Source organism: Lissotriton helveticus, chromosome 12 (genome assembly GCF_964261635.1).
Source record: "Lissotriton helveticus chromosome 12, aLisHel1.1, whole genome shotgun sequence".
In the NCBI taxonomy this organism is placed as follows: Eukaryota; Metazoa; Chordata; class Amphibia; order Caudata; family Salamandridae; genus Lissotriton; species Lissotriton helveticus.
Window position 1 is genome coordinate 89,003,914 of NC_136073.1, and position 16,547 is coordinate 89,020,460.

Below are 16,547 nucleotides of genomic sequence, written 5' to 3' on the forward strand. Positions count from 1 at the left end.
TGAATACAAAGTCACGTGAGCCACGTTCCCAGTCTTTAAAAGCTTCAACTCAATAATTGACAACATATGAAATTGAACAGAAAGATGTTTTGGATGTACAATTCTAAAACAATACAGTCATATAGGGGTCCTTAGCATTGGATCATTTTCCATATCCTACCTGTGGATGTCTGTACAATCCCAGAACTCGTGCCAGGGGGATGGAGCAAAAGGAACTAGCATCTCCAACAATTCCAGTAAGAAGACCCGGCCTTTGACAGCGGTAGTTCAGAATCCGCTTTCCCTGCCCTGTTAGCATCCATAGGGTGCCCTGGAGAGCAAGAAGCGGATTGCCACATGAGTCATAGATCTGGAAGCCCAGTGTGATGTTGGGTAACAGGTCAGGGTTTCTGTTTATCTCCTCAATGGCAAATACCATGGCTTGGACCCATTGGTAGTTTTGAAAGACAAACCTAGGACATGCATGTTAAAGAAATATTAAAAAACAAAATCTGCATATATTATCTATGACTTCTGTGTATTCCTAACAAGTTTTTAAAGAATTATATTAATATATATGGCCATGATTATAAGTCAACAGTTAAACCAATACTAATAAAGTGAAACCTTTACCCAGACAGTGTTTTTTCCATGTGTAAAATAATGATGCAATACTATTATAAAATAAGCCACATTACACCAGGTAATTTCCCTATTCTTGCCACATAATTTAAAAATACAATATATAATACTTTATTGTATATTGTTATTAGAATAAACCTTTACAAATGTGCAAAAAGAGGACACCCGCATTAAAAAAGTACAAATCATTTGAGGTAAAAAGAAGTTTTAGATAAATACATACAATTCTGATCATTCTCTAGTGCCTTCAGGTGCTAGTAGCATTGTTATTACAGTAAACAAGTGTGGAAAAAAGATAATAGGTTATCTCAAGTGGTCCACCAAGAAGACTGTAGGTATTATAAATTGATTAAATATAATAAAAAAGCTGATAAAAAGTATATACGTAAAAATCCAATTGGATGTCTAAAATGCCTTAAAAAAGAACAGCAATATATTTGTATATAACCATTCTAAAAAAAAAATCAAGGTAGGGTTTAACAGGTAGTTATTTGTCAGTTTGGACTGAATTGCTGCTTGAGGTCCGTAGCATTCTACAGGCGAACTAAACACATTTCGTCAAACAGATGTTTAGGGACATATTTTCTGGATTTAATTCTGCTATGATACTCTACCGACAGGTTCCGAGTCCCACCTTATTCAACTCAGCCCTTAATTTTAATTTACTTGAGGCCATCGTCGCTGGGCAGCTACAGAGGACATGCACCAATGATTCGTCTGCCATATCACAGCCTCTACCTTTGATTTCTTCTGATGGACAATGCCAGTAGGATAAATGATTCAAAAAGAGCAACTCACCCAGTTTGTGCTATATGAATCTTATTTTGGAATGCAAATACTATGTGCAAGCAAGGTATGAAGGTGGAGAAGCCGGCTGGTATGTGTTAATTACTGCCCATGCATGCTTACGTTTGGCTAAGATTGCTCTGTTTTCAAAGATGAATATGTTTCTTTATACTTAGTTTAAAAGCCTTTTGACTTGGGTTCAAGGTCCACAACTCATTTGCAGACAATTGCAAAATATAATCATGTAAAAAGCGACAATGTGATCCGTCTGGCTCACTGGAGCTAATATCTGTCCAAAGCAGGGACTCCAGTGAACCATCTCTAGGCCATCTCAATTTGTGTCTAAGGTAAGGAAAGCATCAGCACCTACCGCTTGATGGTTGGATGGATCTGGGCTGTCGATTAGGTTTTTGGCAGCCACAGCATAGATTTGTAAATGATAGTTAAGTGTTGGTTCAGTGTGATACTAAGCTTACCTAGGAGGATTTCAAAGCTGCGCGATAAAGTAGGAGCTATCTTAGCTTGCATGACTTTCAGCATTGGGGCTGGGCTTTGACTTGACAGTTTTTTGAGAGTTTGGATAAGCTGAGTTTATGAATCATGGCTTTTTGTAGTGATTTCTCTCCGGTGCTTAACAAAGTTGCCCTTCATATTGATGTTAATTTCCCAGATACATACGTTTGCTATACTATGAACTGGAGCTTATTACATGACCCACCACCTCCTGGGTTCCTTTTCCTGCCGAATGTGACCACTTGCATCAGCTACAAATTCACCTTTAGGTAATTATTGATTGTGTTTCTGTATAATTGATTCATTAACTGTTGCAACCCTACCCTTCATAAGGCTAAAGAGGGTGAGGTCATCAACATATAGGAGGTTGCTAATCTGGGCTCTGCTGATCTTTGGAGGATGGCAGTTTACTGTGTTGAGTGCCTGACGAAGGTCGGCTATAAACAAATTGAAAAGCAGGGGAGCTAGCACACATCCCTGCTCAACTCTCCATGACATGGGGATATTTTTTAACCAGATGTGAGCCATCCCCCAGCTTAACATATATTCAAATATTAGTGTGCAGCTGGATAACTGGCTCTAAAAGCTTAGTTGGGATTACCCACCTAATTAACTTAGCCCAAAGTGCCTTCCTCGGCACACAATCACAGACTGCTTTGAAGTTCACAAAACAGCAGTGTAGTAATATGGACAAAGTGTTTGCTTTCTCAATCATGACTGATAGGGATAGAAGGTTTGTAAGTGAACCTGACTTTACTAAAAAGCTGGTTTGATTTCTTGGCATCAGCTCTTTTAAGTCTACTCACTGTCTCAGATCTTGAAGGAGAATGCTGGCAAAGAACTTGGCCTCATTATCTAGTAAGGCTTTCAACCTATAGTTGCTGGAGGCTGATTGAGAACCACAATTATATATTGGGTGAATTATAGACCCATGCCCAGGCTATAGTCAAGGAGGCTTGTTAACTGTTTGGCCCAGAATGAGCTGTTGTATTTAAAAAGAACCTGTGGCAGGCCGATAGGGCCTGGTGCTCCGTCTATTCTTCCCTTAGACATTATTTTTGCCAGCCTATTTAGGGTAATATGGATTTCTATGCTTGGGAATTGCTGCTGGTCTTATGGTTGAGGTGAACACTCCCTGGGAGTTACAGTTGGGGTTGTTGCAATATATGTCATTAGATGGTCATTTCCTTCACCTACATGAAAGTGACTGACCAAAAACATTGCCCATTCTTGCTCTGTGATATTTGTGTTGCCCAGGCCAGTGTTTCTGTTCATTTGCCTGTTCACCAAAGCCCAAAACTTTCTTGAATTTGGATGTTTATTTGTACATATAGGAGTACACCAGAAATGATGGAGATATTATTGTTTCTCAGTGTGGCATGCCGTTTGTAACTTTTTTGTGCTGTTTTGTAAGCAATAATTAACTCTGTGACCTCTGGGTTCCCTCAGATAAGGGCCTTATTTGGAACTTTTTTCCAGGCCAGGGTCTTTGTGGAGGTTTTGTTTTGCTTAGGGTGAACATGTTGCTGAGCTGGCTGTTGGAATTTTCCAAGAAGTTAAGTACAGAAATGTAACTAGTCAGATATCCAAGAGATGGTCATGGAGTTATCGTGGGAAATGAGCTGCACCCACTCTTCCATAATAAGGGTATTAACAGCAGAATTCCTTTTTAATTGCTTTCAATTTTCTGAGTGAATGCCTTGATATGCAGCTTTTGATTGTTTTGGTGTGCTAAGTTTAGAGAAATGGTGGTAATCCGAGGGCGATAGTCACTCTCTGTGTGTGCAATAATACTGTAATTTTCTATATATGGAAACAATTCTGCACTACAGATAATTTAGTCTAAATAGGAGCACTTGTTACCATTTGCCCTGGTCCAGTTTGGTGGAGTATCTAGTGGGAACTTGCCATTTAATACCGTGCAGCCGACACTTAGAAGCTGTTAAACCAGGAATTCACCGAAGTTGCAATGCAATTGACCCTTTGGTTTTGCCTTTTCCTTAAATCCCTGTGGAAAGGCTACAGGAAGACTTTCCAGATTCTCGGGGATCCCTTTAAAAAGGTTGGTGTTAAAGTCCCCTGTGAGCAGACAATCAGCTTGAGGAAAGTCTTCAGCCAAGTCACAGGGAATTGGGATTAGCTGGTTCAGTTGTGACCATTTTATTCTTGCACTAGGATCGATATATACATTAAGAATGAAAAGGGGGCACTGGTGTCTCCACATTTTGATGTTGGTTCCAAGAAGCTAACTCTCTTGGAATAATATTAGTTTGATGGTACTTTCACAACTGCATCAAATGTATATGAATAAGCACCCCCTACGGATGACCAAATTTGTGATCTCTGACCGCTGGCTCCCAGTATTCGATGGATCTGGTTATGGTCTGGCTTTGAGTGGAAATCGAGAGGAAATCGTGACCTCCAAAAAAGGTAAGTAGATTTGGAGAGTGGATTTTGAGTTGGAGTCCACTGATATACCAAGAACACAAGACTGGAGGGGACTGCAACAGGAGTTTGGTTGAAGTTAGGTATTTGATTGTGGACCGTTAGTGTCCAATTTGCATAAGGTTTGTAAGAACCGCTTTTGGTGATGAAGCGATGGATTGTTAGTTCAGGCTAAGCAACTGCTGGACAAGGCTGCTGGCAGCCAGCTCTAGTCAGACTCAGTGTACAAAGTTGTAGTCATAGTCCCGGTCTGTCGTTTGAGACCGCATGGCCTTGTGAATTTCTTAGTATTGCGTATGGTTTGTTTATACATTGCTCTGGTGTCAGTTACGTTTTTACCAACATAATTGGGTAGCCTGGTTCTGAGTATGGGTGGATTTTTATACCCTATGCTCTAAAAATGTCTGTACTGTATCAGACAATTAGTACCCAGTTAGGGGAGTTAAACGTTACCGGTGTGACAACTGAGGATTGTGAATCTCTGGTGGGGGGGGGGGACTTTGATGTACTTGATATCTTGTGATTCCAGTGGGGGTTGCTTTTAGTAATTAAAGGATATTGCTCCTATTCTCATGACGGCCTTTTGAATGATATCCGGTATTAATATTAACTTGACTTTTGCAGAACTAGAGTGACCTTCCTGCTGCTGGTCGCTTGTCCTGATTAAGTCTGGATTTTCCACAGAAGGTCTTAATATAGTTCCTGGTCCGAGCATGTTTTTTCTCGAGGCAGGAAGCGGTCTGGTTGGTATTTACCTAGTTACCTTTTTAGTTGGCCATCACTAGCCTGGGTTACTCCACTTTGAGACCGTGAGGAGAGCTGGTATTGTCCCAGCAAGGTTGTTTGGACAGTCCTCTGCCCGTTTAGGCTTACGATTTCATTGAGGGTTTTAGTTCCTCCAACCCTTTGGACCTTATCATTATGGATGAATGATATGAGTATCTTAATACTATCTGAGCTGGAATGTTGCTTTGTTGAAACAGACGTCAGCCCACCAAGTACAGGAGCGGAAAATATAATTTGCTGCACACTGAGAGGGCCAATCCGCTTGTGTTGATGGCTATGTGTACCAGAAGCATTTGTAACATTTAGATGTGGTTGCTGCTTTGAACCTGTTCTGTGTTTTTTGTTGTAAACAATGGGTAAGTTTGCGGGGACTAGAAACATTGTTTGAGATGGGTTTGTTTTTTTGCTTGCACAGTCTTTTCTTTTCCCTCTTGCTAAGAGGGTGGGTAATTTTGTTTTGGCAATCAATGATGGATTAGCCGCTGAGAGCTGTCTGGGGTCCTGAATTATATATGCTGACTGAGCAGAGGAATTCCTATCTTGAGGGGTCTGTGGCAAGGTTTTCAGGCCACGGCATTTGGTTGGTAAAACTTGTCCGTTAAGGATGGAGTCAGGAACCACGCTTTCAGTTGCCACAGGGCTCACTGTCTGCGACTGTTCCAAAAACTCTGGATCTATATTATTTTTTGTGACTGGTGCTGCTTGGGTGTGGTTAAGAGGCTCCTGTATCAGATGCTTACTTTTGCCTGTGGCTTCAGACAGACTCTTTACTATGTCCAGGATGTTGTTAAGGAACATAGGGAGAGATGACAAACTGTCTATGATTGGTGAGCAGCAGCGAAAGGACTGGAACAGTTTTGATGCTGATTGTGCCATTACTATTAGTTTATTTAGATTATCAAGCTTGCTGTCAATAGCTGCCGTAAATATGGCTAAGGTGTTCAGGAGGTCCACCTGTATGTCTGGCTTGTCTGAGTGATAATTTAGTGCAGAAACCGTTGACTGGAGTGTTTGCAGCAATTGAGGTCAAACCTCTAACCTAGAAGCAGTAAGCTTGTTGGAGCTAGATTCAATTTCCTGGTTGGTGGACCATTCAGGGTATTTGAGAAAGAAAAATAGCTCCAAAAGAGATTGGTCATTTGGTTCCAAGTCTCCGGGTTCATGTGTGGTGTCTTAAGCTATTTTTGAGTTGGTTTGTTTTATGGGCAAGAGTGGTTTTAGGTTCCCTTTGAGGGACCTAGCCCGTTGGGTGGTTGGCAGGCTAGATGTGTCACAATGATTGGTGATGATTTCTCCTGGTTCTCATGAAGGCTAGTTCCGAGACATTGTGAGGCCTGTGTTGAGGATTGCACCACTTGATGCAGTGTTTGTTTAGTAGCTGATTCTGAATCTTCGTTAGATGGTTGTTTGGATTGTGTTGGGAGTAGATGGTTACCGGTGGTTGACCCAGGGAGTGGCTCACTGCTGGAATGAAGTTTAAGAGATGTTAAAAATCGCTCTGGATCAACTGCCTTATTTTAGTGTGAGAGGGTTGCAAACAAAATGGTTTCAGCACACATGATTTTGTGGGAAAACTGTGCTGAGTTATTTTTTTTCTGCCCGCACCGTAGCTCTGATGAATGCCCACACCTAGGACTAATGGTCCTGTTAGAGTCAGGTGGGTCCCAAAGCAGTTGAGCATAAGAAAGAAGGAGCTGTAACTGTATATATGGTCTAAGCAGTGAGGCTGCACTAGTGGTTCGATTTATTGAATTTGTTGCCCACTCCTAGGATTACAGATGCAGTTTCCTGAGTTGCAAGAGAGGGGGGTTAGAAAAGTTGATTAGAAGTGCAGGTGTGGCCCTCACCACGAGGCAAGCTGCATGGCAAAATGCCCACCACTTCCACCTATACTTGGGGCTGCTGTGCAAGCCTCACCCTCCTCTCTGATATGGGTTGCTCTGGGGTGCTTTGTGACTGAGTCTGCATGTGTCCTTTATTGGACTCCGCTACTCCACTCGCCTTCACCGTTCACCACCAGGTCACAGCCTGGACTGTACTGACAGAAGCTCTAGGGCGTGTGTGGGCCGCAGCTGAAATCTTAAAGCTGAAATCTGAGGTCGGAGGCATTAACTATCCCGCTCTTGCGCTATCTCACCTCTCTATTGCTAGCGGCGGGGGAACAAACTTACTGAAGCCCATCCCAGTGGATGAGAAACCAGTAGCCAGGGAATGAGAGCCCGGCGGCCGAGGGCTGAGGTGGAGGAAGAGGAAGAGTATACAGGAGAAAGCATAAGTCTAGTCATGATGTTGTTCTCCTTCAGAGCAAAATTCCAGTGGCCCTGATATCAAGACCAATTGCTGAATATCAAATTAATTTGTTAGATCACAGAACACCATTGAAATCTGCAGTATTATTTTTAGGTCTGGCATAGAAACAGTTTGGCTGTCTTGCCATCCTCTTATTACCACAAACAATACATTTCATACTTTTATGACATAATTCAACAAACAAAAGTGCCACACTGCTTTGCATGAAAGGGAGAGAGCAGGGCACTGCTATATCTAATAAGTCTACTGTGATATGGTGTAGCTGCACTGGTGTACTTCAGGCTGCCTTTTGCCTTGCAAACACCATTGAAGCATAGCGCAAAGGAGTTTGTGCAGAGTGTGCATAATGTCTAGCATAGAGTTGTACTGGAAGGGTACCCTGCATTTTACATTTAGGCTACTAAATGTATAGGCATTTTGTACCCTGCCTATACAAAATGCAGTGCTTAAGCATAGTTTAAATCTTTTCCAACGTACATTTGTGTACCTGACAAAAAACATGCAAAGATAGAAAGTTTTGAGAAAAGAACATTTTCGAAGTGTTACAATTGCAAAAAATTTACTGAAGCAGTAGTATGTTTACCATGTTTATTAATGGCTGCTATGCACATGCACTTTATAAGACGAATGGTGATGCCTTTAGGTTGTCATGTGATCAAGGGAGGGATCTCCCGAAACGCGTTATGGCGGCAATGGCTAAATAAAGAAAAGCACGATAATTAGCAGGTCCACGCTCGTTTGTTCTGCAGGAGTGGGAGTGAAAGCGAGGAATCAAGAATATATATATATATATATATATATATATATATATATATATATATATATATATATATATATTACCTACTGGCGGTCGCCAGTAGGTATATATAGTTAGGATTTTTTCTCTATGGGATTTTTGAAAATTCTATGTCTAATAACTTTGGCGTTTGTGGACGGAATTGGCTGAAATTTTCAGGAAAATGGCACATTTTGTTTCTGAGCAGCCCTTGAAAATTTGGGGGGGGTTTGTCAAGGGGGGGCCGAGAAAAAAGGGGGGTCCCAAAACGTGTTTTTAACATTGAGTTTTCCATAGGGCGGTTGGCCTCACTTTTAGCCCGAACGGCTGAATGGATTTGCACGAAACTTGGCAAAATTGTAGGGACTGGTAGCCCGATGTGCCTTTTGTAGGTCTCAATATATGTGCTCCAGTGGATTTTGAGAAATTAAGGTTTAAAAAAAGATATATATCTGTAACAGCGGACCGGGCAGCGTCCCAGGACGCGTACTTTTCGCGCAACGGAGCTTTGTGAAGCGAAGCTGATTGGTTCTTTGGCGTCTGTCAACATTCCAAAAAGTCCGTAGCGGCCGCCATCTTGTCTCTCGGTAGGATCGAGAGACAAGAGGAGGCCAAAACAAAGGGGGAAATAACCATAAGGGGGCATAGTAGATCCTCGCTGACCCCCTAGGTTTGATGTGGAGGTTTTAAAAGGGCCCCGCGGGGCAAAAAAAATAATAATAATAATAATCGAACGGCTGAATGGATTTGCACGAAACTTGGCAAAATATTAGGGACTGGTAGACCGATGTGCCTTTGCTAGGTCTCAATATATGTGCTCCAGTGGATTTTGAGAAATTAACGTTCAAAAAAAGATATATATCTGTAACAGCGCTCCGCTTCGCGTAACGGAGGTTTGCGAAGCTGATTGGTCATTCTGTCACTGGGCTATAGTTGGGCTACATCTGGCTGATATTTGGGCTACATTTGTTTTTTTGTGTGTCTGGCGGCCATCTTTGGGCTACATTGGGCTACATTGGGCTTCATTGGGCTACATTGGGCTACATTTGGGCTCCAACATATATATAGGCCAATGTAGCCCAATATATATTTTTCAAAGTTAATTTTCGTAAAAACCACTGGAGCATATATCTTGAGACATAGCAAAGGCACATCGGGCTACCAGTCCCTACAATTTTGCCAAGTTCCGTGGAAATCCATTCAGCCGTTCGAGCTAAAAGTGAGTCCAACCGCCCTATGGAAATGAAGGAAATGAATGGGTAATTTGTAATTAGCAAATAGCTAATCGCAAACTAGGAATGGTAAAGAATCGCTATTTATTCCTTAAAGTTCGCTATTTAGGAAATGCAAAAAACTTTGATGATACATATGGCGGTTCATCTCTAACAAGATAAGAAGCATAGGGATACATTTATGATGACTGGCGCATCACCAGGGATGTGTTAGTCATTCTGTGCCGCTGTTCCGTCACCTATGGTGTGCTGCATTTACAATGCGGCGCATCATGGGGCAAAAACAGCACAGATGCGTGATGTATCTGTGCCGTAAAGGTGGCGCATTGCTGGAGTTGTATCGCAAGTGTGATGAAGCTCCAGCAAGGGTCGGGGGTGCCCCTGTCGCAGGGTTTCTGTTCTCACACAGAACTGTGGACAGAGGATTGGAACCTCGGCGAATTAGGGTGTCCCAAAACTCACGTTAGTAATCAAAAACTCCTTAGCAAGCTAGGTACAGTGTCACATTGGATATAACAAACTCTCAATGTTTAGACAATCCAGAATATGAACTTATAGTACCTCAGGATACGTGGAACTCATGAACAGTCGGTCGTTATATATTTCTTAGAAACCAGAACATGGAGTTAAGAAGAACACGTGTGTATTTGAAATGTTTATTTACTAATGCCGTCTTCTCAGGCGTAGTATCTTAGATAATACAAGTACACATATTATCAGTAGCAAAATTACCAGCATAGTTACTAGTACATAAAAAGCGAATGGTGATAGTATGTTAACATGCTGTAAATGAATAAGAGTTAGCAACACTTATAAGCAGCCGCGGGCCGTGGAGGGAGTTACGGTGAGGCAGGGAGGCGGGGAGGGGGAGAAGCAGGGTGGAGAATACAAGTACACATATTATCAGTAGCAAAATTACCAGCATAGTTACTAGTACATAAAAAGCGAATGGTGACAGTATGTTAACATGCTGTAAATGAATAAGAGTTAGCAACACTTATAAGCAGCCGCGGGCCGTGGAGGGAGTTACGGTGGGGCAGGGAGGCGGGGAGGGGGAGGGGCAGGGTAGAGAGGGCTCCACCCTGCTTCTCCCCCTCCCCGCCTCCCTGCCTCACCGTAACTCCCTCCACGGCCCGCGGTGCTTATATCTCACCCTCCCTAATACACATATTATATTATTTGCTAAGAAGGTCTCTTTGTGTTGGTTTAGGGCGTGCCCATACTTTAGTGTCTTAGATTTGAAGGAATCACATCAGCATACACCAGCTCTCTCTTCATGTGAACCGCATCAACTGTTGTGTATGTGTGTTCGGCAAAGCAATATAAAACCCGCCTCATGCCCAGAATTGGCAGAAGTTGCACTTATGTTATGAGTATGAAGTCGTGGAGATCAGACCTCATAACAATTCTGTATCGTGTTGTTCTTGAAACTTTAGCACTCGCTGTACAGATATAGTTTAACAAGCAAAGCAGATAGTAGAGCAATAACATATTATTCTCATGTAAACCACGATGAACTACTAGGTGGAAAGCTAAAGCAACAACTAAGTGTCGTGTGCAGAAGTTGCAAAAAAGGAAAAATGGCGTTTAAACCGGTAATGAGCCCATGCTAACTTAACACGGTGTAAAGATATCCAGGACCTAGATGACACCTCCCCATGATCCGGAAACGAACTGAATAAGATAATAGAAGTGCCATCTCATGAGAGCAGATTGCAAGTTTATATGTGGACGGTCCGCAAGGTAAAGCATTAAAAACTAGGAAAATTTAATGCTAAAGAAAAATAAAACAGCCAAGTACTTTATCGAGTCTTAAGCCAATAGGCAAGGTAAATAATAAAAACTTGACAAATAAGTCAATGAATTGTCAATGAAATGCTAGTACTCAGCATATCAAACATGAAAAAGGTCTATGACATAACTGTGTATGCAAAATAAGCTGCAACAGCCTCCAATAGGAAGTCACCGTCTTCATCCGAAAACAGTTCAGCCATCCAATTTAAAAGCGGAAAAGAACATACGTGCTCTCCCAGCACCGGATCCTCTATCACCATCAGAGGACAGCTCGGTGGGTTTTCAAGAAAGCTCTGTTCCAAGAAAGACTGTGCTGCCGCCAGTAAATTCCAGGGACCAATTAGTCCATGCATCAATGCCACAGCCATAATCCTTTCGCCAGGACAAACCAACTCGTGAGTAATGATAGGAGTCATCAGCTGATTAAAGTCGACGTCAGGAGAAACCGGTCCGCAGAGACACAAATCAATGGCCCAATCGAAATCACAGGTCAGGCAGTGAAATACAGGCTGGACACAGGTGAAGTAGGAGAATCGAAAAGATAATCCATATGCCGTGCTTAATATCGCCAACGGCATTGTGCCATAATATTCTAGCATGCGATTGCGGAACAGTGTCAGCAGCTGCAGGGTGGGAGGTTGCATAGGAGGGACATCCATATTTAAAAATGTAAAAAAGCACAAGAGCGTCCGCTGGTAATGCAAGTAAAAATGCCAATCCACGAAGCAGAGTGGAGAAAATAGAATGAAAGAAAGCAGGGATGACTCCAAAGATTTTCTCAAATGAAGTCACGAGACCACTGGTAACAACTTTAAAAAAGTGCGCCAGGGCCTTTGTGGAGGATGCGTTAAAGATAGTCCGAACCATCTTGCTGAAATTGAAAGGCAAATCTGAATTGAAAAGGGTCTGCACCTCTGTACGGGTGTTCGCTATGTTATGTTATGTTATGTTAGGGTGATTTATTGTGCGCACAGATACTCCAGCCAAGGAGCGTCCCGGCGCAAGACAAGGCAGAACATAACACAACAGAAAGTAAAAACAACACAGCTAAAACAAGAAAGTTTTTATCGCCCTCCGGAAGGTCAAAAGGTCCTCCTTCAGACGGATTTCCACAGGGAGGGAGTTCCATGCTGACGCGGCCATGACCCTAAACGAGCGGCCTCCCATGCGACTGAGCCTGAATCTGGGGACCACCGCAAGGGCCAAACCCTGGGAACGGAGGCTGCGGGTGGGGACATAAAAGGAAAGACAGCTCGACAGGATTTCCGGGCCAATACCTCTCAGGATCTTAAAGGCAAGACACAAAATCTTAAAGAGAATGCGCTTCCTAACCGGAAGCCAATGTAAAGAGCGGAGGACACCTGCCACAGAACTGAATCTGGGCAGGCCAACAATCGCTCTCGCCGCGGCATTCTGAACCCGTTGCAGACGGGTTAGTTCGGCCTGGTTAGCCCCAGCCAGGAGAGAACTGGCATAATCCAGGCGAGAGATGACAGTAGCCTGGATCACCAGTTGCCTGGTTGGGGCATCAAAGAACTTGAGAACTGGTCTCAAGCCCCTTAGGAGTCCAAAACAACAGGCCGCAGTTTTTTTTGTGTGCCCTACAAAGGAGAGGCCGGCATCCAGCCATACCCCCAGATTTTTCACCTCCGATACCGGGATCGGAGTAGGTCCCAACTCTGAAGGCCACCATTGGTCGCCCCACAGCTCCACTCCCTTACCGACGACCATCACCTCCGTCTTTGTGGCATTAAGCTGAAGGCAATTGCCTGTCAGCCAACTAGCCACCGCCTTCAGTCCAGACTGAAACCTGGGGGCCTCAATTTCCGCGTCCCCGCTGAGAGTAACCGCCAGCTGTGTGTCGTCGGCATATGAGACCAAAGTTAGGCCCCACTGCCTAGCGACATCAGCCAGCGGTCTCACGTAAAGGTTGAACAACGTGGGACTCAGCGAGGACCCTTGCGGAACCCCCATGGCCAGCGGTTGGTAATTGGACTTGAAGGGAGGGATGGCAACACAGAAGGAGCGGTCATCTAAAAAGGAGTGGAACCATTGCAGCACCTGACCGCCAATACCAGTCTCCTCGAGCCGATGCAGGAGGATGCTGTGGTCCACCGTGTCAAAGGCGGCGCTAAGGTCTAACAAAATAAGCGCCGCCTTTTGACCAGCATCCAACCTTGCCCGGAGATGTTCCACCATCACAAGTAACGCGGTTTCCGTACTGTGCCCAGCACGGAATCCGTTTTGTGTGGGATCGAGGGCATTGGTCCGTACCAAATGCTCAGACAGGGCCAGATTGACATGGGCCTCAGCAATCTTGGCTGGCCAGGGTAGCAACGAGATGGGGCGGTAACTTTCAGGCTTAGATGGGTCCAGGGTGGGCTTTTTAATAATTGGGGACACCACGGCTTGTTTCCACTTAGCTGGAACAACTCCCGTTTCCAAGGACAGGTTGACAAGGGAGCATACAGCTGAACGCCCCATAAAAGCCTGATCACGAAAAAGAGCAGGCCTTACTGGATCGGATGGAGATCCAGATTTAACTTGCAGTGCAAGTTTGTCAAAGCCGTCCAAGGTGAGGGGGGGGGAAACAAGCAGAGTAGTCTGATGGTGAACCACATTAGTACTTTCCTCACTGTACCCTGTACCAGGGAATGTCCGATAAATAGCTTGCACCTTCCCCAGAAAGTAGGATGCAAGGGATTCACAGTGGGAAAGAGAGCTTACGGTCGTAGAGGTAGTCCGCTTCGTCGTAAGATCTTTAACGGCCTTAAAGATGGCTTTCGACGGATTAGAACTGTTCCGGAATTCAGTGGCATAAAAAGCCGCACGGGCTCGGCAGATGGCTCGATGGTAGAGCTTGACGGACCTGGAGTATGCAGCTTTTAGATCAGCCCCATAGGTCTTCCTCCAAGCCCTCTCAGCCCGCCTGCAGGCACCCTTTAGGGCCCGAAGAGCGCCATCGTACCAGGGACTCGACTCTCTGGAATTGATTTTAGTTGATACAATAGGTATCAGAGAGTCCAAGGCCCTGGTGATCCAAGAACAGAAGAGGTCATACCCCTTTTCTACATCCGTCAAAGGGCCGAGCGGCTCCTCTAATAGAAGACGATGGAAGTCTTCTAACCGAAGCTTTTTCCAAGCCCTCTTCTGAACCCATCTAGCCGAAGAGATGGAAGGGGTGGCAAAGACAGGGCATAGAATGGATACCAAGAAGTGGTCTGTCCACTCCACCGGAGAAACAGAGGTAATTTGAATCCCCGGCAGATTAGTGAACAAGGGATCCAGAATATGCCCCCCTGAATGGGTAGGCTGGGAAACCATCTGAGGGAGTTGAAAGGCCTCTAAGTCAGAGGAGATGGAACGTACTGTCAAGCCAGAGAGGGTGTCGAAATGCAGATTTAAATCACCCATGATAGAGAAGTTGGCACAGTCTGCAACCAGAGGGCCAACAATATCGGGGAAAGCATTTCTGAACGCCACATCACTGCCGGGTGGACGATAGACGACAATCCCGGACAGGGTAAACTCAGGGCTGACAGAGACCTTGAACAAGGCACTTTCACACCCAGAGATGCTTAGGGCAGTCCAGACACAGGAATAGATGGATGGCTATGTGAAGCACGAAAGTTTCACGGGCCGAACTCAAGGCCACCTCTCTCTGAGACAAAAGAGCTCTTATTCTTGCCATGCCGTTGAAATCTCTCCCAAGGTTGGTATTTGTGGCCAGATTGAAAACTCCCTATGTTCATGTGTGGGAGGAAATAGAACATTTCTGCAGCAAATAACCCGTTCACTTACTGTTACGATAAAAGGAATACTTTGAATTAACTCAGAACAATCTTCATTATTGAGCATCAAATAACTACCATTTTCCAACAACTTGAACGTGGGGATGATAGCAGGAACTGGCGTGCCTTGCAACACGCAAGCCATATTTGGTCGGTGTTTGTTGCATGAACCGTGTAACTGTATGTGCCTACACATTAGTGAATGATCTGGCATCTCAGTGCATTCCTCTCCATTCAGATAAACTTCTTGATCATCTTTGAAACATCTGTATGTGTATGGAAGCGACCAGACCTCATGAAGAAAAGCACTACCTAAAGGTTCATAACGACCTATTGGTATATATTTCATACAATTTGAAAACTTATATAAAGCAAAAGGCAGCGTTATTAAACCGTGGATAAGGCACGTTGCCAAAAAACCCGCAATCCTCTGCTGATGATGTCACTGAGCATGTCATGAATGATGTAATATGTGACATCATCAGCAGTGGATTACGGGTAATAGTATCTCTAGTTTACTCCCCTATAGCTGTCTTTCTTTTAACATAAGTGTCTGTTTCCTTCCCTTATACTTACTGTTTTTGGTTCGCTTCCGGTTCGCGTACCGGCGAGCGAACTGGGAAGCGAACTAAGAGAAATAGAGGTTGGCACAGTTCCAAATATTGTACCAATTTTTTAATAACGGGGAGGTAGTTCTGAAAAGAACTTTTTTTTTATTGTTTTTGTTGTTTTATATTTTTTTTATTATTTTTTAGAACATTTTTTTACTTTTTTTGAATTTTTCTGAACAGTTTTATATTTTTTGGGGTTTTTCTTGGAGGGGGCAATGAAAACGATTCATTGTAAAGGGCTCAACAGGAGCAACAAAACAAAAAAAAAGTATTTATTATTTTGGGCGTTTCGTACAAACTTGCATATGATAGTCAATAGCTCTGTTGATCAGAGTGATGCTTCTTTCTCCGTAGCAAATGAATCCATCGCAAAATACGCAGATGTGTTTTACTTCACCAAATCTCATTTGTATATTTGGCACCATCTCCCTGCCCTCTGGTCCCGTTACTTCCGGTACAACAGATCTTCTGGTCATAATAGGGAGATTATCTAGGTCGTTCCGAAACTGTGCAGCACTGTAGTTGTTAGGATGCCACCTAGTCATATGGCGATGCATTGTGTAGTTTCCGAAACTGTATTTTTTCTCGGTTCCTCTGGACAGTCTATCTTGACATATAAGGCAAGTTACGTATCTTGCATTTACTTTTTTCTGACCTTTGGGAATTTAAAAAAATTGCCAAATGAAGTTTTCTTTCCGGTGAGACATCCTGGGTTCCTCAGGCAAAAACTGCCTCTCTTCCTGCTCTTCCTCGTCTTCCTCTTCTTCCTCTTCTTGCTGAATTATAACTTGAGCAGGTGGTCCACTCTTCCTTGGATGTGGTGGAGGTGGTGGGGAAGCACCAGCTGAAGCTACTAAAGAAGCCATTGCTCAGTGATCATAAA

At 43.7% G+C, this 16,547-nt stretch overlaps 1 protein-coding gene across 1 annotated transcript in view; it reads right to left on the reverse strand.

Moving 5' to 3' along the window:
• Window positions 1–6,027, reverse strand: part of LOC144797903 (vomeronasal type-2 receptor 26-like) — a 112,301-nt gene extending 106,274 nt beyond the window's left edge. Inside the window, exons 1-2 of the mRNA XM_078668705.1 lie at window positions 5,129–6,027; window positions 161–452 (exon numbers count right to left, since the gene is read on the reverse strand). Coding sequence (XP_078524831.1) covers window positions 161–452; window positions 5,129–6,027 — 1,191 coding nt within the window. The remainder of the gene's footprint in view (window positions 1–160; window positions 453–5,128) is intronic.
• Window positions 6,028–16,547: the final 10,520 nt, after the last annotated feature.